The sequence below is a fragment of the Amblyomma mixtum genome, chromosome 3 (genome assembly GCF_055824585.1).
Source record: "Amblyomma mixtum isolate Tamu chromosome 3, ASM5582458v1, whole genome shotgun sequence".
Classification (NCBI taxonomy): Eukaryota; Metazoa; Arthropoda; class Arachnida; order Ixodida; family Ixodidae; genus Amblyomma; species Amblyomma mixtum.
In genome coordinates this window covers 309,708,373-309,731,170 of record NC_143014.1, presented here as the reverse complement: position 1 = coordinate 309,731,170, position 22,798 = coordinate 309,708,373, and the positions used below count along the sequence as shown (strand labels likewise).

Genomic DNA, 22,798 nt, shown 5'->3' with positions numbered 1-22,798 from the left:
AGCTCAAACCACGATTTTGCTCCAGACTTGCATAATAAGGGTACGTGCAGTACGTGACAAGCGCTGTCCACACTGACATCATGCTTGCACCTGCACACTGTGCAATTTGTCGAGTGCTGGCTTCTGACTATATCCTTACGAATGCAAGCATGCCTGTTTCAAACTCTTTGTCCAGAACATGTGTGTTAAGCCTCCTCCTTGATGCCACGTAACCTGTAGAAGAAAATTTGTAAAAAATGTGTTAAAAAGCAAAACTAACAGTGATACCACTGACCCACCCATCTGGGCCTCGGCTGACATTAGGAGTGTGACGCAGAGCACAGGAGAGAGCAATCTCGCTGCCTCTGTGTTACGATGTGAAGCCTGCTACCAGGGTGACTTTTTTGCCTTGTAACATGCAAAAAATTTGTTGATTAAATTTTTTTTCTTGGCTAGACTGTTTGGAGGAAGAGCTGCAATTCTGCAAATTTGACATGCTCCTTAAAATAAAAATGAGAAAAGTTGATTATCGTATTTAGGTATTTTCTGAAATAATTAAAGCGTTCTCTCTTATACCTGGTGCCCGCTGTAGCCACCAATACGACTCCGGATCTAAAATAAATCTAAAGCAAGCTACCCTTTTTTTTTTTAATTTGGGACCTTCTAAAAAGCACTGTCAAATAAAATAGTGGATCAGGCACAGCTTGAGTAGAACCAACTTTTCTTGCGTCAATAGATGACAAAATAACAGCTATCTGAAGACAAACAAGCTATCAGAAAAAGGAATCAGCCTTGAACAATATGCACGTTTGAATACACAAAGCTGTACTACAACTGCAGCACAAGTGGAGAAGTGGTTGCATGGCAATAAAACTTACACAAAAGGCAATTACACACCACAAAGGTGCACAGAGCAGATTACAAAGCATTTTAGGATTGATTTGGAAGTGTCTGCGCGAATGCATCCGGAGTCTATCATTCAACAGCTTGAGTAGAACAAATGTGCGTTTATACTTCTTTTCCCCTGTGAATTGTTCTTGAACATCACTTAGCATTGCGTTGTTTTGGTGCCAGTGTGCTGCCTGTCACATGCTAACAGGCATGGCCGCCGCGGTGGCTCAGTGGTTATGGTGCTCGGCTGCTGACCCGAAAGACGCGGGTTCGATCCCGGCCGCGGCGGTCGCATTTCTTTGGAGGAGAAATTCGAGGCCGGTGTACTGTGCGATGTCAGTGCACGTTATAGAACCCCAGGTGGTCGAAATTTCCAGAGCCCTCCACTACGGCGTCTCTCATAGCCTTAGTCGCTTTGGGACGTTAAACCCCATAAACCAAACCAAACTAGCAGGCATGTGACAGGCTTGCTGTTAGTCAAGTTTCATATAGCAGCACACTCTTGTCAGCCATTCATAAAACGGCCACACACAAGGCGCTGTTCACAAAATGCTGTCATTTATAAGCACCGTACACACAATTAGAATGTTATTTGCCTCATGTTTTATTCACATTCAGTTTATTTTGTTTACTTTTCAGTTTGTGTTAGATTTGATTGTTTTGCAGTTCATTTGCTTGTCAGAAGCAAAAAAAAATTTAGCAGCTCACCTACTTTGTTCATATACAAATCAGTCTTTGCAAAGCGCTATTTGTAAAGCCTGAATGAGGAATGAAAAGTAGTGTGAAGCCACCCAGTGAAGACAGGAGTGAAAAATCCTGCCTTTTTGGTGTATTACTGTGTAAACTATGCTGGGCTCATCTAAAGTTCAGCCAAGGGTGAGGAATTTTTGAGGGGTAAAGTGGGGAATCGTGTCCCCATGGCGTGTGCTTTGTTGACAGTCCATTTTTTTCAGCCACTGACTCCAGGGTTTCCTCCTCTCTTGCTTGTGTTACAGCGCCAGGCACTAGAGAAGAAGCTCGATGAGTCACGCCAGCATCTATCTGAGGTCAAGACATCGTGGAGTGACAAAATCAACAACCTTGAAGCCCAGGTAAGGGGCATGTGTATTTCCACTTTTACTCGAATGTAACAGGAGTTTTTTTTTTCCTAAAAATAGAAATGAAAAGTGACCCCTCGCATTAAAATCGGGTATTATGTGGAGACAAAAGCACACTGTGCCGTACTCACTTGCATATTGGTTGTTGTGTTGTGTAGGTCGACCCTGAACTTAGGGAAATGAAAAAAAGGGCAAAAAAGAAAACGGCATGCAACGGTTCTCCGTTGGTTGGCTGATGCGTGGCCGATAGCTGCTACCGTTGCCACTGGCTGACGTAAAGCTCAGGATAGCATAACCGAAACTGTGGAACCATATTGAAATTAAGCGGTCGAACTGGAAACGGGGCCGTCCGTTTTGCATTATGCCCGCCGCTGTTTGCGTGTAAAAAGTGCGTGGAACTCTGCAGTGTGCAGTTCAAGGTTGAGTAGGGTACCCACCGGTGATACAATAAATACAAGCTTTTCCCTGCCTGGTGATCGGCTTCTATAGGGTGAAATGCTTGGAGAATGGGACTTGGACCCCACCTTGAGTATAAAAACCTGTTGCCACAGCGCTTTTTGGCCATAAATGCATCCCTTGAGCCATGAAAATTCATCATGATCATCAGGTTCGTATTAATGAGCTTCTACTGCATTAAAGTGTGGCAGACGACACCCCAAACATATGCTAATGTCTAAATGCTAGTGTCAGTATAGTTCACTTCTGGTGCACGGAAAGCTTGACGTTGCTATTGCATGCGAAAAGGTGCTTTCACTGCTTTTGTTGCACGTGTGCTGCCGCGCAATCTTCCAGTGGCTCCATGGCAAAGGGACGCTGAGGTCAAGTTGGAAGTTATCTTGTATCGATGCAGTACCGTGTTCTAATCACAGTGAGACCACTGTCAGTGGAAATGTGGCTTTTATAAGCTAAAAAAAAACCAAGAAATGAAATATACAGGTGTTGCCATCATAGGCCAGTTTTGCGAGTAAAATGCATGCTTCAGAACTGAGTTTTGGTGTGGATCTCAAGGGCTACCCTGCACCACCATTTACTTGAGACTAGTGGCAACCAACCCATTCTTTCTCCTTTTTTGGCAAGAACGTCAGGAGTTGAATCGACTGGGGGAAGATTTTTACATCCAGTTTTCTCACCACTAAATGCATCTTTTGCTGTCAAACAAATGTCAGCATAGCCAGAAAGGGGCCAGAGAACCATATTTTACTTGGAGCAATAATTGGATGGAGTTGTCGTCATTGTGTCTTTGAAATGTTGCCGAGAACGATCACCGACATTCAGGAGACGTGACTTGCCGCATGGTTGAGTGACTGGGAGAAGTTTCGTTTTTACAGTGAGGCCTCTAAGCGTACGGTCAATGCGGTGACAGTGTGACGGGACTCCTTGCTTATCGTATCAGTCTTATCTGATAATCTTTTTCGCTGCTTTCTTGAAAAAGAAGGGGAGCGTGAAACCTGTGCGTGATAATGGTGGCAGCAACTGCTGTGAAGAAGTCTGCATGGTTCCTCGTGGACAATCTCACAGATGACCTGCATAGTTTGTTACTGCTTGCAACTGTGGCTTGTATGCTTCTTGTTGAAAGGGCATGTGGCTGGTGATTCTGTGGTCAGCTTGTATGTACAGGGCCTTTCAACGGTGGACACATTGTTTTGCACCAGATCTGTGAAAAGTGGCTGCTTCATCAGGAAGCTCATTTGTTCTGCGCAAATTTTCACAATCTCATTAAGGTGCTGGCTAATCTGTCTTTAAGGTGCTGGATTCATGGCTACAAATGTAGCTCAGCTCACTCTCTAAAAAAGGCTTGTACTTGTAAATGTCTTCAAGAGCTCCCTCTTCAGTATCGCAAGGCAATGCAGAAGCTTCGTGGTTCTCACACTGGGATCTTGCCAGTCCATTCAGGGCAAAGAAAGCTTATCATAACACTGTGTGGTTGTGTTATCTCTTGAGAAGTGCCACACAGTTGTCTAGGGTTTGACAGAACTTCGTTTAATCAGGTAGTAGCACAGCACAGACAATCTTCGATTGCTGTCCATGTCAAAGTGTTACCACATATGCTCTCATAATGAACCCACTTTTTTTTTTTCCAGAAAAGTTGACATCAATTAGGGCGGAGGGTTTAGTGCGTTGGAAAAAAGTTTGAACAGATTTTCTGGGGAGAGTCGAAAGTTCATATAGTACGTCCGCCTACCCGGATCACCCGCCCATCCATCCATCTGCCCGTCTGTCTGTCTGTCCGTCTGTCCGTCCGTCTGTCCGTCCGTCCGTCCGTCTGTCCATTCGTCATCTACAAAAGCACGCATCAGACAAGTTTTTGTCTCCAGTGTTTAGCATTGTTCACTTTGAAAGGTGTTTGCTGTATTCACAGCATGATCAGACAGTTTTGTGAAAGCCTGCGGTGCTGGCCAATCGCAACGAGATAAAGCAAATATGCTGGTGCCATTTCTGAAGGTCAGACACGCGTTTTTTATGCTAGGTTAAAAAAACTTCCAGGACGGTTACGAGTGTGTAATGCGAATGTTTAAGCCATAGCTGTGGTAAAGTGTTAGGCGTTAGGCATTTTCGTTTCTTACTTCGAGCTTGCCTAATTGCTTGGGGGTCTGAGGGTCCTGCTTCCTTCATAGCATTTCAGTGCAGAGGATGTTTTATAGTGTTTTGGTTTAAACTGCTACACCCCTGTCTGATGCTCAAACACACGCTGTCTTTCTAACTATACAGTGACACAGCAGGGCATGCAGCAGCACGCTGAGCAGCCCTGCAATATCTCTTACCAAAAGATAAACAAGCATGCTGTGATGTTTTCGGCATGCTGCCAAAGTCTGCATTGCAAACGGTGTGAAAACTGAGGAACACACTACGAGAAGTTAAAACTTAAAAAAAAAAAAAGTAAATTGTCAAGGACAAAAGCAGGGATTGGTTTATTATGCGAGTGGGTTCATTATGCGAGTATGTCCGGTAGTTGACATTTTGAAACCCATACAGGTCTCTTGTGCACTATGAAACCTGTACTGATTCCAAAGTGTGGGCTAATGTTTTGACATGGTCAGTGACCAAAGATCCTTTCTACTGTGCCTCACTGTCATACCAGTCCAACCATTCCTCGGCGTCTTCCAGCAGTTGACCACTGAACGTGGCTGCATTGCCTGTGGAGCATGGTCACAGGTTCCTTGTTGCTGTTGAAGCTTTATTCATTTGGCAGGCCACCTTTGGCAGGAGCTCTGCATTGAGTTTAAGGTCTAGTAATTTATAGCTGGCTAAGCAGACGGGTGTAACATTTTCTGGAGCCTGATTAGCAGGTCTGGTGTCATGGCGGCTCGCCAGAGCTGTGCAGCCATAAATGGTCACCCTGCACCTCATGTCATGCAGTGGCGACAGCAGGCAGATTGGATGAGATGGACAGGCAGGCAGGCGAACTTGTGCCCGCAAACTAAAGGAGCTCGGCAGCGATGAGAGCGACATGTGCATGTGGTGTCTGTTGGAATTGGAATGGCCAAGCCTGTCAGCTGCCACTCGGAATGTTCAGGATGACTGGCACACATTTTTGTCGAAAGACCTCAGCAGCGCATAATCATCTGCATTGATTCTTCTGTTAGTGTCTAATCTGCCAGAGCTTACCTGAGAGAACTCTGGTCATGTCTAATAGCTATACGCTAGGAACAAAATGACAAGGCTGTGCACTGGCAGGGATAAATAAAACTGTTAAAAAATGAATGTAACCAGTGTGGGGCTGAAATAGGGGAATAGATACGTTTTCCCCGCATATTCGTGGCTGACAGTTCAAACCGCCGACCCCACCCAGTGATCACATACACCACTGAGCACAAGCTGACTGCGGCGGGCCTTGCTTGAAGGGACAAAGGAAGTACACGGGCGGACACAGAAAGGCATTCATTGCTGTTGCAACAATAACTCCAGCTAGCAACAAAATAGGCTATAGATTAGAGGTCGTTCGATTCACCAGCAAAGTTATGAACACATCTTTGCCCACGCTAGGGCAGGGGAGAAGCTCTGAGGCCAGTCGGGACTAGCTCACGGGAAGACCTCGCCTCGCTAGTGGAGAGTGGATCGCCGTACCGGAATGTCTGCGAGAGTCTGATTTCCAAGGCCAAAGGGAGTGAGAGCTGTTTTTCCCTGCGGCTGCAGCAGTCGCATCATCTGTTGGCTCTAGCGTCGCTGCAACGCAGGCACCCTCCTTTGTTAGTTAAAGGAGTTTAGATACCTAATTTTGGTGGCATGTTTTCTACTTTGCAGTGAATAGCAAGACATTACTATTCATGGATCACCATGTGGTACTTGTCTACAACTTCTGAATAGTTTGTCATCTAGTTTTTCTCACATGCTGTTTCAGTTTCGGTTTCAACAACACTGTGGTGTCAAAGTTGTGTTTAGGTCATGTGATGGATGCAAAAATTGCAATGTAATTGCTGCTTCTTAATTCGTTGTCATTCCAGCTATTGAAGCAGGCTGGATTTATCGTTATAGTAAATTAAAATGACAAAGCAGCGATTCTATTGTAGTTTTTCATGCCTCGTGCTACCTATACACAACTTTGACGTCATGGCCACCGTTCGGCTGTTCAAACCTAAACCGAAACAGCGTGAGATAAAAAATTTGGCAGTATGTACGCCTTTAAGGTAACTAGGGAAGACAAGACAACATCGCGGAGAAAGAAACCCAAAGAGATGAAGCGGGGAGAATCCTCACACTAGATACACAACAACATATCAGACTGTCAATAAATTGCGCAGTTTTGCCTTTTCCTTCCAAATTTTATATCCATGTTTAGCTGTACTTACATGATACTACTAATGGCGTTAAGCATAAAAGTCTTGAATAATTTGTAACATTGCAAAATTTTCAGCTTATTTTCTAAGGCAAACCTTGGTGCAATCTTGGTGACTAAAAGTAACTTTGCACAATTCCACTGGGTAGAATACATCTGCACACTCATGCCACCTCCATATCTCACTTGAAAAAAATGTGCAAGCAAAAAGTGTGTGAAGAGTGCATAAACATTTTCAGCTTGAAAAGATGCCGTTTTAAGGACGCTGCCAGTACTTCAATACCTACTGGGCCGCTTCTTTTGCCATTTCTGTTTTCTTTTTCACATTTTTTTTCATCCTGATTGTATTACTTGTCTGTGTTCAGCTTTTATCTGTAATTTGTTTTGAAGCAGCAAATGTGATTCATTTATCAGGTATTTTTGCTTGACTCATTATCATTGCACATGTACATTTTGTTATGCATTCTTATGAGTGCAGCTGCTTTTGTAGTGCTTCTAGCTTCATTTGATCACAGTTCTGTATATTTTTATAGTAATTGAAGATAATAATGCATTCATGTTATTTCTTCTTTTGTTTTTTGTCAATTAAGAGACATGCCGTGTAGTACTTGCTTTTGTGATGCTGTCAAGTGTATATGGGGGCCTGCGGCTTTGTCAAGCTGTCGATTGTGACAGTTTTTATTCTGGCCTCCTGCGTCATGTATTTATATGGCACAAATGAGGCATTATTATTTGTTATTTATTTATTTATATTCCTGGCTTTTTTTTTTCTCTCAGGTAACTCTTTAGACATGCAGCCTTTTTGTTGTGCTGTCTTGTAGAAGTGGAAACTTTCTTTTTTTGATGGCAAAACTTCCTGCCATTACAATGATATTTGTCTCTACTTCTTACTTAGCTCCTTTGCAATAAAACTGCACTACTGTAAGATCTTTCTTGGGTGCTGTCGTGGTGGCTCAGTGGTTATGGTCTCAACTGCTGACCCATAAGGCACAGGTTTCCTGATCACGGCGGTCGCATTTCGATGGAGGTGAAATGCTAGAGGCCCATGTACTGTGCAATGTCAGTGCACGTTAAAGAACCCCAGGTGGTCGAAATTATCCAGAGGCCTCCACCACGGTGTCCCTCATAGCCAGAGTCGGTTTGGGACATTAAAACCCCGTAAAACCTAATCAAGCCACCTGATCTTGCTTGGTTCTTTGTCATCTGCTATGAAATGAAATGGTGGATGGTCACGGGTAATTATACGCATGGCAGCGCACATGCAAGAATGCACCCGCTGCAGTGGCTCAGTGGTTATGGCGGCTGAGTTTCGGTGGAGGCGGAATTCTAGAGGCCCGTGTGCTGTGCGATGTCAGTGTGCAGTAAAGAACCCCAGGTGGTCGAAATTTCTGGAGCCCTTCACTACGGCATGCCTCATAGCCTGAGTCACTTTGGGATGTTAAACCCTAATAAACCAATAAACCGAGCATGCTAGAATGCTTACTCTCTCTTTTCTAAGTCTTTCTTGAATCTGGCCTTCAGGATGTTCTGAACTTTGTTGTGGAGTGCAGCTAAATGCGAGGGGTAGGTCTGTTGAGTTATGCTCTAAAAATTTGTTGTACTCAGTGTAGTTTTTTTAGTCCGGCCGTGGCTCTCAGAGGGGGATAAAAGAATTTGTGTGTGTCATTGCATTGCTCTGCACCTTGTGCCATGTGGCCACATGACTGTGCGCATTCGCGTTTTGTGAGGGACTTTTATCTCTGGAATTGGCGGCATTCCCTGTGCAGATCTTCAACCTGAACCAGAAGATGGCCGAGGACTCGCAGGAGTGCAGCCGCATGGAGAAGCTGCTGGCGGACGCCCTGCAGCGGCTCAGGGACCAGCAGCAGCTGTGCATCCAGCTGGAGGCACAGCTGTCCACCAGCGATGCCCAGCTAGCCAGCATGGTGGGGAAAGCGCTCGCAGCTCTCTTGAAGTCGGCAGAGGGGCTAGGCTCATCATTTTGCGCGATTATTTTTTGCAGTGTAGGCCTTAACAAAGGGCTCACTGACAGACACGCTTCATCTGCGTGGTGATCTACATGCTTTGCCATGTGCTACTTCTGTGCAGGTGCATATAGGCACTACTATTGTGATCAAAAGTTTACGGGATGCGAGTGTGCGTAGAAAAATTTATTTCAGCATAGTCACGATATCCACTCGCCTGAAATGTGACAAAGTAGGAGAGGACGTGAATGCTCTATCCGCTGGTAACAATACCACGCCACTGGGTGGCAAGGCAGAGCTACAGTGTGCATTTTTCCATGAACATGCATTTCGTAATATTTTGATTGCGATAGTACATGTATGCGAAGTGACTTGCTCAGAGAAAAAAGGTTTTTTTTAAAAAGAGCTCGACTACTGCAATGATCCTCTCTTCGCCGAATGTTTTTTTAGTCCTGGCAGACATTCAAGGGCTCAGTAACCATCACAGCCTTTGAATGAAAGTTGGTTATTAACTCTCCTAATTACTTTAAAGCCAGCGTTGAAACTTGAATTTCTAAGGTGGTTCCTCTGCAGGCTAACACAGTTTATATGACCGTAAAAAATCGAGTCATTCTCCAAAAAAAAAACTATGAACCTCATATGTGCTGCATGAGATGTTCTACTGCGGGGGCTCCGAACTTTTTGGCCAGAGGGCCTTGCGTTGCGGTCTTGCGCTGTGGTTCACTGTCCCTAAGCATTGGAGCCCCTGTTCTGGAAACACGTGCAATTGCAGCAGCATCTTGGTTTCTCCTTCCTTCATGTTGCATCTCTCTGTCATCATCATCATCACTGTTCGTGGTTTCAGTGTGGCCAGCTGTGCACTGTGTCGTACTTGTAAGTCAACAACTACGCTTCATTTGTGGGAAAGAGGAGACCCTTTTATTTTCAAACTCCTCTCCCCATTCTGACCACTGGGCCATGGGAGACAAAAGTTTGTTAGTGCTGCTCACATGATGGTAGTTTGAGATTCCTGCTGCAGGCCATGCAGCTAGCGCTGTAGTGTTTGTCAGCAGCTTTGTTCCTTTCCCCGCTGTTATTCCGCGACTGGGTGCAGGGAGAACACAGCGCTGTTCATGCGATGCTTGTGTGAGTGGTGCTTTTGTGTTGCTGATGTCGCCACCACTTTGCATTTGCGTCATGTCTGACCTGCTGCAGCTGCGGCTCTAGGCAAGCCACTCAGGTCCGCAGCGTGAGTGGCTTGCCTAGAGCCGCAGCAGGTGAGAGACCTCAGACAAAGTGGGTCAGATACAGCAGGTAAATTCTTTGTATGCACTTGGGGCCATGCGAATGGTTGTTACATGTCCGGTCAACAAGCCTTCGCAAGCTGAATTTCCCTTTCTCCCTTGCCCTTAGCAGAGTATATCAGATCGTAGCCCTGCTTCTCCAAGTGTTTCTTTTTGCTTTTTTTGTTTCCTGGTGTATCGCAGTACATCTGTTGCGCTTTTCGATGTGAGCGTATTGTCTTCAGAGAGCACTTCATGGCGCATTGCGCTATGTGTGAAGCACGTTTATCGGGATTGGAGGGCGGGATCTCGAAAGTGTGTGAGCTGCTTCTGCCAGGATGGTGCGTCAGCATGTGTGGTGAAACAGAAAGAAAAAAAGCTAGGTGAGCAATAAAGGAAGGGCAGAGTGGTACCCTCTACCTCACAGAGGCATAATTGGACCAGAGAAGAAAATTAAATGTATGTTTGTATGTTTGTTTGTTTTGTACCGAAGCGAAGGGCACAACGATAAAGAGCAGGGCCAACTAGGAGACAACCAGACATCATCCAATATTCGCCTCTGAATCAGAATAGTGCACCAATGAGGTGCTGTTCACTGAGCTGTCGCAGCAAAGCCTTGGGTGCCAGTTTAGAGGACGAGGAGGTTGGATTTGTCAAAAGAGCATGCAAGTGGGCTTTGATTTGAATTTTTCCTGTCTCACCGAGCACACACAGCCCTAATGTTTTGCAGGAATTATCATGACAGCTTGTGAAAACACAGTGCAAGGCACAAGGACAAAGAGTGACACAGAAGGTGACAAGACATACGTGGAGGCTGTAGCTGGTCTCGTACCCTTTGTGCACTCATTGTCCTTGTGCCTCGTGCTGTGGATTCACAATCCAGTCCCAAGTAGCTCATCAACTCGCTCTTCTGAAGGATCGCAACGGCCCGATCTGTGCAATCTGCTTTTTTATATGAAATGTCCAAACCTGGTCAGTGGCCCTTTAACTACCTGAGTAAAGGATGAGCCCTTTCTGGCTTTGCGGTCTCTGCTAACACTGTCCCTAGCAGCTCATGATTTCTTGCAGAAGTCCTCATCATGTACACGTGCATGAGTCTAACACCTTAGTGCTGGTGGCTAAGGAAAGCAATTCGCATCGAAACGTAATTTGCCGATTTATTTTGTTGAATGGCAGACTCTGGGCGCTGAGGCATTTTTTCATGCATGCGTGTGTGCACGTGAGCGCTGTCGTGTTGAGGGCACTCCTCTTCTAGGCAGCATGAGGCCCGAAACTTTGGCCTTGGTAATCATTCATTGTGAACAGCAGCCATTCCTTCCGCAGTAATGATCAATGCAGAGTGACAGATTTTTTTTCATTTGCTGTCGTCTTCCGTGGACCCTTGTGGAACAGACTGCTAATGAAAATGCTGCATGCCGATTTGACTGTATCAAACTGCTCAGTACCTTCGATGAATCCTTGTGTTTTCTGCGTTTTATTGTGCACGGGTTTCACTGTAGTGCTGGTCTTCTGCTCTCTGTGTGCAGCGACGCAGTCATGCCGAGGAGCTGGAGCGCCAGCGGTCGCTCCAGGATGCGCAGCTGGATGAGCTGCGGCTGCAGGCGGCCGACCTGCGGGCTCAGCTGAGCCAGGCCCAACGGGAGCGGGACCGGGAGGCCAGCCAGGCACAGGCACGCATTGTGAGTGGCGGTGCTCCAAGGGGATTCCTCATTTTGGGGCCTGGGATTGTGCGAGCACAGGCAGTGGCTGACCGGCAGTGTGCTGTTGTCTGAGAATTTATCCGCAGTATTTTAGCAGAAGGGCGAGGAGGCCCGCGAGAAACTGTTTCAAATATCTAAGTAGAACTTGTTAGGCTAAGTTGGTTCATTATTTTGACACTAAGTAACTGCAGCATGAATGGGACTGGGACAGTGAAGGAGCACTTACAACACACACAAGCGCTCAAGCATTCAAGTGCCTTGGTTTCATTAGGTCTAGTGTCTGTCTGTAGTGGATTGTAACTCATTTCAGTTGAAAGTCAACAATTGAATGCATTGGAATTTGTCAGCTAATGGTCGATTGTTGAGAAAGTGACGTACCTGTGCTTCATTCTGAGCACATGATTAGCAAAATCCTTTTTCCGAGTGGTTGTTATCATGTGGTTCTTGTGGAAAATTGTGCTTCTGAGCTAGGGCTCAGTGCTCATGATGAGCCGGATGCACAACATGCCTTCTCGACTCTCCGGGTTTGTGGCTTTTGGTTGCTTGTGCAGCATCCACTGTGTCTCCACCATAATTTTGCACTATTGCAGCTTACCAGGAGTATCACTGTGTGCCTTATTTTGAGCCTATTTCGACAGGCGCTGTCAGAGGGCACAGAGACATTGAAAACGTAGTGTGCCGCAAGTCAGATGCTGTGCCAGTGCTCTTTCAATGTCTTTGTGATGAATTTCCAGGGCGAGAGCCACGGGCATCCCTTGCATTGTTTGCACCCACGTGCATCTCGTTAGCACCGGCTCTCTCTGTTCTCCCAGGTGGCAGGGTTTGTGCAGGGTCTCTGAGTGGGCCCACAGTTTGTGCAATTTGCCCGGGTGGTTAGCCGGGGCAGAGTGATAGCAGGAACAGAGAGGGCCCCTTGTTGCTCACACACACGTGCTTATATGATTGCGTGCCTCACCCTGCTGCTGCTGCTGCCAGCTGTCCCACGTTTGCTTCCACTTTCACCACTAACCTGCTTGCCATGAAATGGCTGCGTCAGAGCAGCAGATGCATTGAGCTCTCCTCTTTACACTCTCAGTTTAGTTCACAACAAAAGGGTTTGCCACGGTGTTTTTTTTTTTTATTATTTCTCTGTGATATCTGTTTATCTGTGTTGGTCAGGTGATGAAATGTGCTTGCATTCATAATAGCGACACGGGTAATTTTTTTGTCCTGCTTAAAGTACTATACTTTACGGGAACTGGGTTTTCACTTAGACTTGTCTGGAAAAAAAATTTTATGCTGCCACTGAACTGGCTTTGAAACAGTGGTGCTATTTTGTTATTTATTTATTGCATACTGCAGGCCGTGAAGCCCAAGCAAGAGTGGGATACAAAGACAGAATATTGCAGTGTTAGACTGCAAATCAGAATGTCCCAAAAAATGTGCAGTCTCGCAGAGCAAGGAGTACTGGCACCACACTCTTTGCTGAGTAAACGAGATGAGAGAGATAGCAAGTACTTTGCCTTCCCAGTGACACATGCTGTGCTGCTGTTTTCCTATGCGGTGGAATTGTACGTTTCTGGCCATGCCTTTCTCTCGGGCCGTGGTGAATTTTATTTACTACACTGGACAAAGCAGCCAAGTACTGTACCCAGAGGTGGCATTTGGCAAATCTCGATGCAAAGCACGTCATCTCGGAGATTTTAGTGCAAAAATGTGGGCTGCTTAGGCTGGGGAAGCATTTATATCTGTTGGCATTACTGATGCAGTAGTACTTCGTTAGTAAACACACTTACCGAGCTGTAAATTTCTTTGTGCACTTATTGCTCTTTAAAAGGTCATTTGGCATAATATCTTGCACCAAAACACCAAAAGGTTAAATCCCTAATTGCTAGAAGGGGCCTAAATATGTGTGCTGGTTGGACTTTCATTGATGAAACTGCCATCACAGTAGAGATCACGGACATGTCTGGTTGCAGGTAACATTGACTTTAGCATGAAATAATGTGAAGTGGTTTCCTGCCCTTGGTCAAACACAAGTAAGTGCCACGTTTTTCACAGTGTGCAAGGGACCTTGAACACCACCCATGAAGTCTTCAAATGTATGCCCTTTCGATGAAACGATGAAAGGCCTCTTTTTGTTTTGGGTGCTTTCCCAAACTAGCGAGACAGGTTTATTTCCTAAACCCTCAGAAACCAGTGGGCTTGGCCAGAACACGGGCATTTATGCCTTAGCGTCCAAAATGCACCCACCCGTTTGCGGTGGGCAAAGGGTTATGCAGTTTTCCAGTTTTTCGTATCTGATTTGTAAAGTGCCGCAGCAGGAATTGTTTCTTTGGTGTGTAGCAGCTGATGGGGCAAGTAGGGAGAATACAAATGGGAATGAAGAATGTAGTGTTAAAACAACATGTAGAAAAGGCAAGGACAGGACAGGTGCTGCTCCGGTCCTCGCATTTTGTGCGCGTTGTTTTAATGATGCACACTTTATTCAGACATCATGTCTGACCAACTGGCCCCTCGGTCAGTTGAGAATAAATTGGGCAACAAAGCATGTTGTGATTTAGAAAAGTAGAGAGCTGTGCCATCTGGTTCATGTTCACATGCGACAGTAACCGATGGAAGGGATGCGTAAACAAAGAAGACCAGAGGACAATGCTAGACTTTCAGCTGACTGTGGTACTTCAGTGAAGATCACATGCACAAGCCCCTCAGCGGTGATTCCAGATATGCACACAAATGACGTAATTAAGCATGAAAAAGATCAAAATAAGGAAAGGCACTACTCAAAAAAAGTCAAACTAATTTCTCTATCCAGAAGACTCACTGATGCGTCACTGATGCATGAGGCATCGGGTCTCTTGATAGTATGGTGTGCCTCTAGAATTCCACGCTAGTCCTTTGTTTTCCCATGCCCAAGGATGACAGTGTTCTAAAAAGTTTAGTTTTACTGGCTAAAAAAATACAATTCTCAGCTTGCATTGCACAACAGATGAACTTTTACTCATGGCTCGCAACGCAATGCGAATTTCTGTTCTTTTTCTGGCCAGTGCTCCCAGGAAAAAAAAAAAAGTATAATCAGGGAACATGTTAACTGGTTGTAATACAGTCTCTCTATTGTTCATTTTTATTGCTCATGAATTCGTGCTTTTGAACCAAAAATCGCAAGGAGCTGGGAACGTATTGATGAGGTTTAAATTTAGAGGGAAGAGGGCCTTAAACTTTTTTATTTTTTGTTAAGGATGTCATAATCATCAAATCTTCAGAGAGTATGTACTTTTGTATGCTGACTCCAAATATGTTATGTACTGTTTTTGTCATCAGCTTTCAAGAAAATTTTCTGTGGGGAACTTGGTAAAATGCCTGCTGATGGTTTTTCCCGGCTATCAAGGAATGCAATAGGGGTAAAATTATCATCCTGCCTTTCATAGTATGGGAGTTATCAGGTTTTTGAAGTTGCCACTTCAGAAACAGGAAAGAAGGTTGTTTTTTTTTTCCCCGTTTCTGAAGTGGCAGCTTCAAAACCTGATAACTCCCATCCTATGAAAGGCAGGATGACATTCCTTGATATCAGGAAAAATGAGTGGCAGGCATTTTAGCATGTTCCCTGCTACAAAATTTCTTAAAAGCTCAAGACAAAAACATTACATAACATGCTACACAGGTGCATGACAATGTTTTTTTTTGCATGAAACTAAATGACACAGTTTCATTCAGAGTGCAAAAGTATGTGTTCCCTGAAAATTTCACGATTGAGACTTCGTTAATAAAAATTTTCAAAGTTTTCTAAGACCCTCTTCCCCCTTAACTCATGGGAATCAAACCCACAACCTCCACACATGTGCTGCTATACCAGTTGAGCTGCAGTGGCACCTGTCTTGCCTTCTGAGGTACCCTGCAGGCCAGCCATGAGAGTGTTTATCACCTTCACACCGATTCGTGGCTCTAGGCATGGTGGTGTGCCCTGTTTGACCTCAAGTGCCAGGTAGAACGAAGCATAAACAGTAAAGCCTCGTTAGCTTGTAGTACTTGTTTTTAATGTGACACAGTATACTTCACGAGGTACTCTTTAACCCTTGCAGGCGCTTTGTACACAATTGCGTAAGTGGCAAACTTACAGCTTTTTCTGAGAAACTGGAGCACTTAACAGTGATCTCATTATTTCAGTTGAATTGAGCACCCTTCTTGTTGCAAATAAATTGCGTTTTTGTACCATGTAGCGAATGCAGTAAATAATATTTCACATAAGAGTGAGCTAAGTAGCACTTTGTCCGCCGTTTTTGTGGAGACAGATTTTGCCACGAGTGAAAACATCTCTTGTTTTTGCTCAATTTCGAGCGTAATGTGAATCTTCGCAGCACTAAGTGATTCCACGATCTCTAGGGTGTGTACCTGACATGCGAGAACATTTCGATGTTATTATTTCTAACAAATCTGACACTTTGTACGGAATTCTCTACATCGTTGTAAAAACGTACCTGCTGGTCTTTCGCGTTCGAAAACTAACGAATCCTCTTTCTTGAGGCCTGAATATACTACTTAGGTGAAAAAAATAATTGATTTCAGTCGAAACAAAAAATCGCGCCTGAAAGAGTTCAGGCTACTTATCTCGGAGGGTTTTCATGACAGAATTCAGATATCTGAAAGTATCTCCTCTGAAAACTCGAAACAAAGGGCCACGAGCCAGTGGTTTATATGGCGCACCGGTCGTGCTGCAATCCAGTGAGTAAGTCTATGTTAGTGCATGACCACCGGGTTCAAGAGAGAGACTTGCAGGAAGGAACAGGTGGCTCTTCCCTGCCCCCCCCCCCCCCCCCCCCCCCCCCCTTACCACCCCAGCCTCATGAACACTGGCATTGTCTAAGCTGCAGTGTGCACTCTTTGTTCGGTGCATTTCCTGTGTTGCCATGCTGGCACACAGGATTGCTTTCGTTTTATATACCTAAGTGCTTACTTTGCATTGTTTGTGTAGTGCAGTTTGTGTGTTGCAATGTAAAGCTGCAGGCAGCAGGCCTAGATTTTCAGTGCACGGTACGCTGAAAATTTAATTATCACATCACTTACCTCCGTTTTTTTCTTCTTTTTTACATCATCCAGTTAACAGATTTACTGCACATGTACAGGTTTTTTCATCGAAGCCCACCAGTAAGTTTTAAAAACTAAAGGGCTTTTGTGGCATAGTACTAGTACCAATTTAAGTGGACATTGGTAAACAATTAAATTGCATTATTTAGTAAGCTGGCAAGATAAATTTTTTTATATTCGGATACAACTGAAGTCTACAGTGAAGCTCCGCCCACTTTCAGGACTGCTGAACTGAATTCCTCCATGACAGAAAGTGGACCATTGTTAAAGCTTTTCTTGTTACCTGAACAAAATGCTAGTCACGAGACAAAATTACAAGCTCAAGATTTTTGACACCTCTGGCTGGTTTGATGCAGTCAAACATTAAAAAACTGATAGTGTTCACTGTTGTGGTTGGTCAGCAGAGTAATACAGGACACCATGGACCTTGGCCCATGGTTACCTAGTGCTGTTTTTTTCTTTAAGTTGTATTCTACTACAGCCAGCTTTTTAGCTATTACTGTTAGGTGGCAGGTTGTAGTTGTAGACTTCTAGCTGACAGTTCATCGTAAGCCACACCAGTTTTTAGAATTTAGAAAACTTGGCAGTTGCACGAATTTCAGTTTGGTGTACAGGGTGGGCCACAATTTGTTTTGGTGCAGTGATGAGCAGGATCATCTTTTAAAAATTTTTCAGCTGTAAATTATAACCATCCAAGCTTGTTCCTTAGCCCAGTTTGGCCAGTTAGGTTTTTCACCTGGGATGGATATTACGAACGCTCAGCTACATGTCTGTAATTCCAAGCAGGTGCCTAACTGTAGTGGACTCCCGTTAACATGAGCCCAGTTAAGACAAATTCTCTGATAAGATGCAGCAGTGCGAGACTATTTGGTTGGTTTTTCAGAAGATTCTGTGCAAAGACGAACTGCTTTGAGTGTCCTTCTGTTGAGGACAACTTTCACTGCGACCTCTAACCCTGGTGACCCCAAGGCTTCCTTGCGGCACTGTTGAAAGAAAAAACACGAGACACAGCAGTCATATTCAAGAAAGCGCACCCCCCACAAGATAGCTTCTGCGCACCGTCACTCAAAACTGCGGAGAAGCTGTCTTGCGGGAGCACGCTGTCTTGGGAGGGTAGCTCTCTTGCTGGTGTGGAAGAGGCAGAGCACTTCCGCACAGAAATCTGGCGGGACAGGATCTCGGCATTGCGTGTGTGTCATGTACCGCAAGTTGCCTCAGGCAGACTAAAAAGTGCGTAGGCGCGTAGTGCACCCGTGGTTGCCTTAGGGCCTCAGCGCTTGTGGGCTGAATTTTCATCTGATGTGGCGTCACAACATGCATTATTGCCACGTAGAGACAGCCAGACATCGGCACCGTGTGACGTGCGCATGTCCTGTGGCGGACAGAAAGCTCGTAGTGCACCTGCTCTTGGAGTTGGTAACAACTGTGCTGAGGGAGGATCAAGATAAGAGAAAGAGGCTCATGGCTACCCAGCTGGACACCTTCGAAGCGTTCAGTGTTGGAGGAAAACAAAAATCAGGAAAGAAAGAACACAAATGGCAGTGACTGCATGAGAGAGAGAGAAAAATAGAGGGTGAAAGAAAGAAAATTAGACCAGTGCCGTTTTCAGGTAGTGTAACATGAGCTTGCTTCATGCCCTCACTCTTCAGCCTCCTTCATGCATAGTGCAGTAAATGCTCTATATATGCGGTTATCCTCTCGCTACAAAGCCATTTTGTATAGTTTTTATGTAGCATACATTTGGACACACCTAGCATGCTCACATATCCTTTTTGGGACAATTCTGTTTAGATAAACACATTTTCATGGTCTCTTCAAGTTCATCCTAAAGAGAATCCACTGTATATAACAAATTAACTATTATAATTGAGTTAACCACCTTGACTAGTTAATGCAATTCGCCTGTTCTCTGATTTGCTATTGCTACTGCTGTGCCACAAAAGCCAACTTTGTCCCTGAAAAAGCATTTTTCAGTATTACTGGCAGGCTTTGCTGAAGCATCCTATCTGGGTATGCGTGTATTGACATAATATCTGGGTATGCGTGTATTGACATATGAAAAGAGTAAGGTGTGTTTTTCAATGGTCAATAACTGTGATCACTCGTGGTTAATGGTTTGACTGACCGCATAACCTCTTGTTCATGGATGCATATTTAAGGCATCAATTTTTTCAGAATGACTTGTTCTGTCTCATTGAGTGCGTTGTGTGGGCAGTGAGACCTGGGATGGTGCTGGTTTGCAGTACACAGTTTGTGCAGTGACACTTGGCCATGTGCTTTCTTGCCCATTAGCTCCACACATTTTCATGCACACACTTGCTTTTTGCTCCGCGGTCTCCGACTGCAGCTTTCCTGGTTTGCTCATAGATACATTCTCCCGCACTGTTCACCTTCTCAGACTGCAGCTTGGCGTGCAGGATGTGTGGTGGTGGCGAGCTCTACTTTCTCACTCAGCTGCTTTGGTCTCTCTGCGGTCACAAAGCTGAGAGGGGTTGTGGCGCACTGCTTTTGCCATTGCCGGGATGCATGCTCATCTTGCTAGTGGTGCACTGTGCTTGCTTCTCCTCCCCCACCCCCCCCCCCCTCCCCCCTGCCAACCTTGTGTGCCAATTCTGGGTGGTATGTGTCCCATCCGTCGATTCGCAGAGCGCTCTAGAGACCTCTCAGACGGAATTTGTCGAGAGGGAAATTGAGGCCGAGAAGCAGGTGACTGCTCTCGAAAACACGGGCAGGCGGCTCAAGGTGAGTGAGTGCGAGCGTCCCCTCTTTCCCCCCCACCCCCCACACTCTCGGATCAGTGCACTGAGAGGAAAAAAGAAATGCAGGATGCACACTTGGCCCGTGAAGTGAGGGCCACCCTTTGACAGGGAGGTGCTTTGATGTGTGGCTTTGTGCTGTGGCGTGGAGGTGCTTGCGTGTGCAGTCTGTCTTGGCTGTAGATGCGTGGGCATGGAAATGGTGGGCAGCTGCCGTGTGCTGTATTCAGTGAACTCTCATTTGCTGCTGACTCTGTTTACAAGTTTATTGCCGCTATCACTGTGAACGTATAATAATGCATTGTTGTAATGCATTTTATGCCAATTGCTTAGCATTTTCAAGGCCAGTAACAAACTGCGTAACAAGAAATATAAATCTTCATAGAAGATGAGTGGTGCCTTTGTGAAACTTACCACTGGCACAATACACTGGCTTCTGTTTGCTAACTAGCCACATTGTTTGGAGAGAGATTTAATCTGGAGCTCTGCACTACAACATGCCACAGTTGTGCTTTGGCATCCAAATAGACCAAACATTTTGATAGGAGTAGTATGTACTTTGAGGCAGCCAGCAAAATTAATCTAGTGCTATTAGCCAACATAGCGTATCATAGGTTCGGGAAATGGCCTCATATCTTAATCGAGCCTCTGCCTGAAAGAACAAAGTGACACATCAAAGCATCTAAGGTGTCTAATGTGGGTTTTTTTGAAAGGGCATCTTGGAAGACCTTGCATGATCTTGAGCATGTTTTGGCGCAACAGCATGTTGGATGATGCTTCACTAACAATGGGCATAGGAATATGAGTGCCTGCTGTGGTGTGGGTTAGCAGTGTTTTCAGTTTTATAAACAAATCTGCACAATACTCTGTAGACACCTTTTGAAGAGCTGTTCTCGCTGGGGACATCGCAAGCCATATGCGGCCTTGTATGGGTCTTTCATAGGGGACTTGAGTTTTCAATTTCGAGATAAGAACACCGTTGTACTGCCTAGCTTAGGGCGGTAACTGCTTGGTTCGTTCACAACAGATAATTCGGTGTGTCGCAAGCAGTGGCAATGAGGTGGCGCTTAGAGTGTGTATTTTTTTGCTTCAAGCACAATTAAAGGGATACTGACGGCAACTCCATGCAACCATTGTCCTAGGTAAAAATTTATTCTCTGGCTCTTTCTGGGTATTTTGACGTTTGTCCGGTAGCAGAAGACGTATTTATCACCGAGAAAGTTTAATTTGAGAATCTTTCGAGTAGTCAATTCAAACTCGGGATGTCCTAACTGAAAAGAACGGGGTGCCACCGTTTTGAAGTGAATAGCGCTGTAGCGTAGCCTCTGGGATCAGCGCCAAAAAAATGGTTGCGATGTACACGTTTTACTTGTGAAATCTGCCAGTTTGTTTTCAAGCTTATAGCAGCTTCATTTTCCGCGGGAGTGGTCTCTTTGTGATTAAAAGGCTCTACCCTGTTGATACAGGCGAACGTCTATTAGTCCTCAGTTTCCCTTTAAGCCTTCATATGCTTAAGTGCAAGTGTTGTCACCAAATGAAGGAATCAGTGATTTGGCACTAGGCTCCATGTGCAGTGAAATTGCTGTTTGCTGTCTGCAGAAATATATGAGATTAAGTTTCATAGCCATAGCAAGGTGCTTTAGCATTATCTTGCACACCGGTGGCTGCATTGCAGGACTATGCCATGCGCAGATGTGGTAGCGAATAGAGAATTGGTTACTTTGTTTGCCTGCTGTAATTAAAGAAGAGGAAGCACTTCCTCGTTATCACAACGAAGTTGCAGTACTGGCTCCAGGTAGTGCAATCTGTAAAAAGCTTGGGCTGTAGCCGCCGCTGCCCTCTGTCATTGTCCGAGTAGCAAATGCAGGTTGCTGGGATGTCGTGGCACATGTTGAGTGTTTAAGCACGCCGAGTGCCTTTCCTAAGTGGCCTCTTGTTGCGACCACTTAAAGGTGCACTGAAGAGGAATCTGAATTCGTATTTTTACCACGGGAACTCAGTCTACACATTCTGAGCCTTCTTAGGAACTTCGAATTATTGCCCTGTGCAGCCGGTTTCCTAAATTTAAATCCAATTAAACGTCCCAGCTCCCTCCTTTTTTTTTTTTTTTTTTTCAAATTGCCCGCAGGTGGTGGGAGGAGTCGACCAACCTTTTACCCAGTGCCGTGGTGGCTTGCCGCTCTGCCAGCGGCGGAGTGATACGTAGCGATCGGCGAAAGCAAAGAGTCCGCGCATATTTTTATTTTCGTGGGCATAATTTGCAGCCATGTAGTCTCTGACTAGATTATTTATTCACAGAAACCTAAAAAACAAAATAAAAGCAAAAGAAAAGCCGCCACGCGACTGCCTGAAAGACACTCCATGCATTGGTTGACTGCTCCCATCGTCTGCGGGGAATTAAAGAAAAAAAGGTGGGAGTCGGACGTTAATCCAATTTAAATTAAGGAAATCGGCCGCACAGGGCAGTAATTCGAAGTTTCTAAGAATGCTCATAACATGTAGATAGAGTTCCCGCTGCAAAAAGACACGTTCAGATTCCTCTTCAGTGTACCTTTAACTGTACATGGAGCAATAAGTGGACCAGTTTATCTGAAGCAGCGTTGATGCCCCCGAGGCGTTGTTTGGTGCATGTTCTCCTGGCATTCCACTTGGAGTGCCAGGTAGCAATGCGAGGAGCCGCGGTGAGACTCAGCCTTTGTAGTTTCAAAATTGGGTTCAGGTCTGAGTGGTGGCATCATCCTTTTCCATCTTTTGCCAGAGCCTTTGTTGCCTCCTCACTGCTTCTGTGCGCACACGTCGCATTGCTTCAGGTTACAGGGCGTGGGGAAGGCTGAGCAGGCCAAGTCAGCCACATCACATGAGGAAGTGGGTGCAGTGCAGTTGTTCAGCCCTGTTGTGCATAAGCGGCAAGTTTTAGTGTACTGCGAGTGTTTGTTTTTCTGCCAGTGCTTACCTGTAGCCATTATATGCAGCTGTTTTTTTGCATTGTTTTGCAAGTGCCATTGCTGCTCGGGTCTTTTTTTTCATGTAATAATTGCTGGTAAGATGAACGCACTCCAGTGGCTATATTCTTGTGAAAATCGGCAGCATACTGACAGTAAATGCATTTATAAAAAATCGCATGCCTATTTTTCTCTTTCTTGAAAATTGTGTAATGAGCAGTCACTGTTGCCTGAAGCAATGCTCTCAGGAATGCTTAAGATGCAAAAAAAAGAGTGCCCAGTGCACATGTAAACTTTGGCTTCTGAGCACATTTTGAAACTCAGGTTCTTTACATTTCAAGCCGCTTTATAATAAGAGGTCAGATCTTGTCC

The 22,798-nt window shown here is 45.1% G+C and overlaps 1 protein-coding gene across 3 annotated transcripts in view; it reads left to right on the top strand.

Annotated features, from left to right (window-relative positions):
• LOC149355569 (golgin subfamily A member 1-like) overlaps positions 1–22,798 on the top strand; it is a 76,553-nt gene that overhangs the window by 30,336 nt on the left and 23,419 nt on the right. For 2 of the 3 annotated variants that reach the window (XM_089583900.1, XM_089583902.1), the window contains exons 10-13: positions 1,866–1,961; positions 8,508–8,666; positions 11,494–11,646; positions 19,375–19,470. In XM_089583900.1, coding sequence (XP_089440026.1) covers positions 1,866–1,961; positions 8,508–8,666; positions 11,494–11,646; positions 19,375–19,470 — 504 coding nt within the window. The remainder of the gene's footprint in view (positions 1–1,865; positions 1,962–8,507; positions 8,667–11,493; positions 11,647–19,374; positions 19,471–22,798) is intronic. The other variant, XM_089583901.1, reaches the window with a different exon arrangement.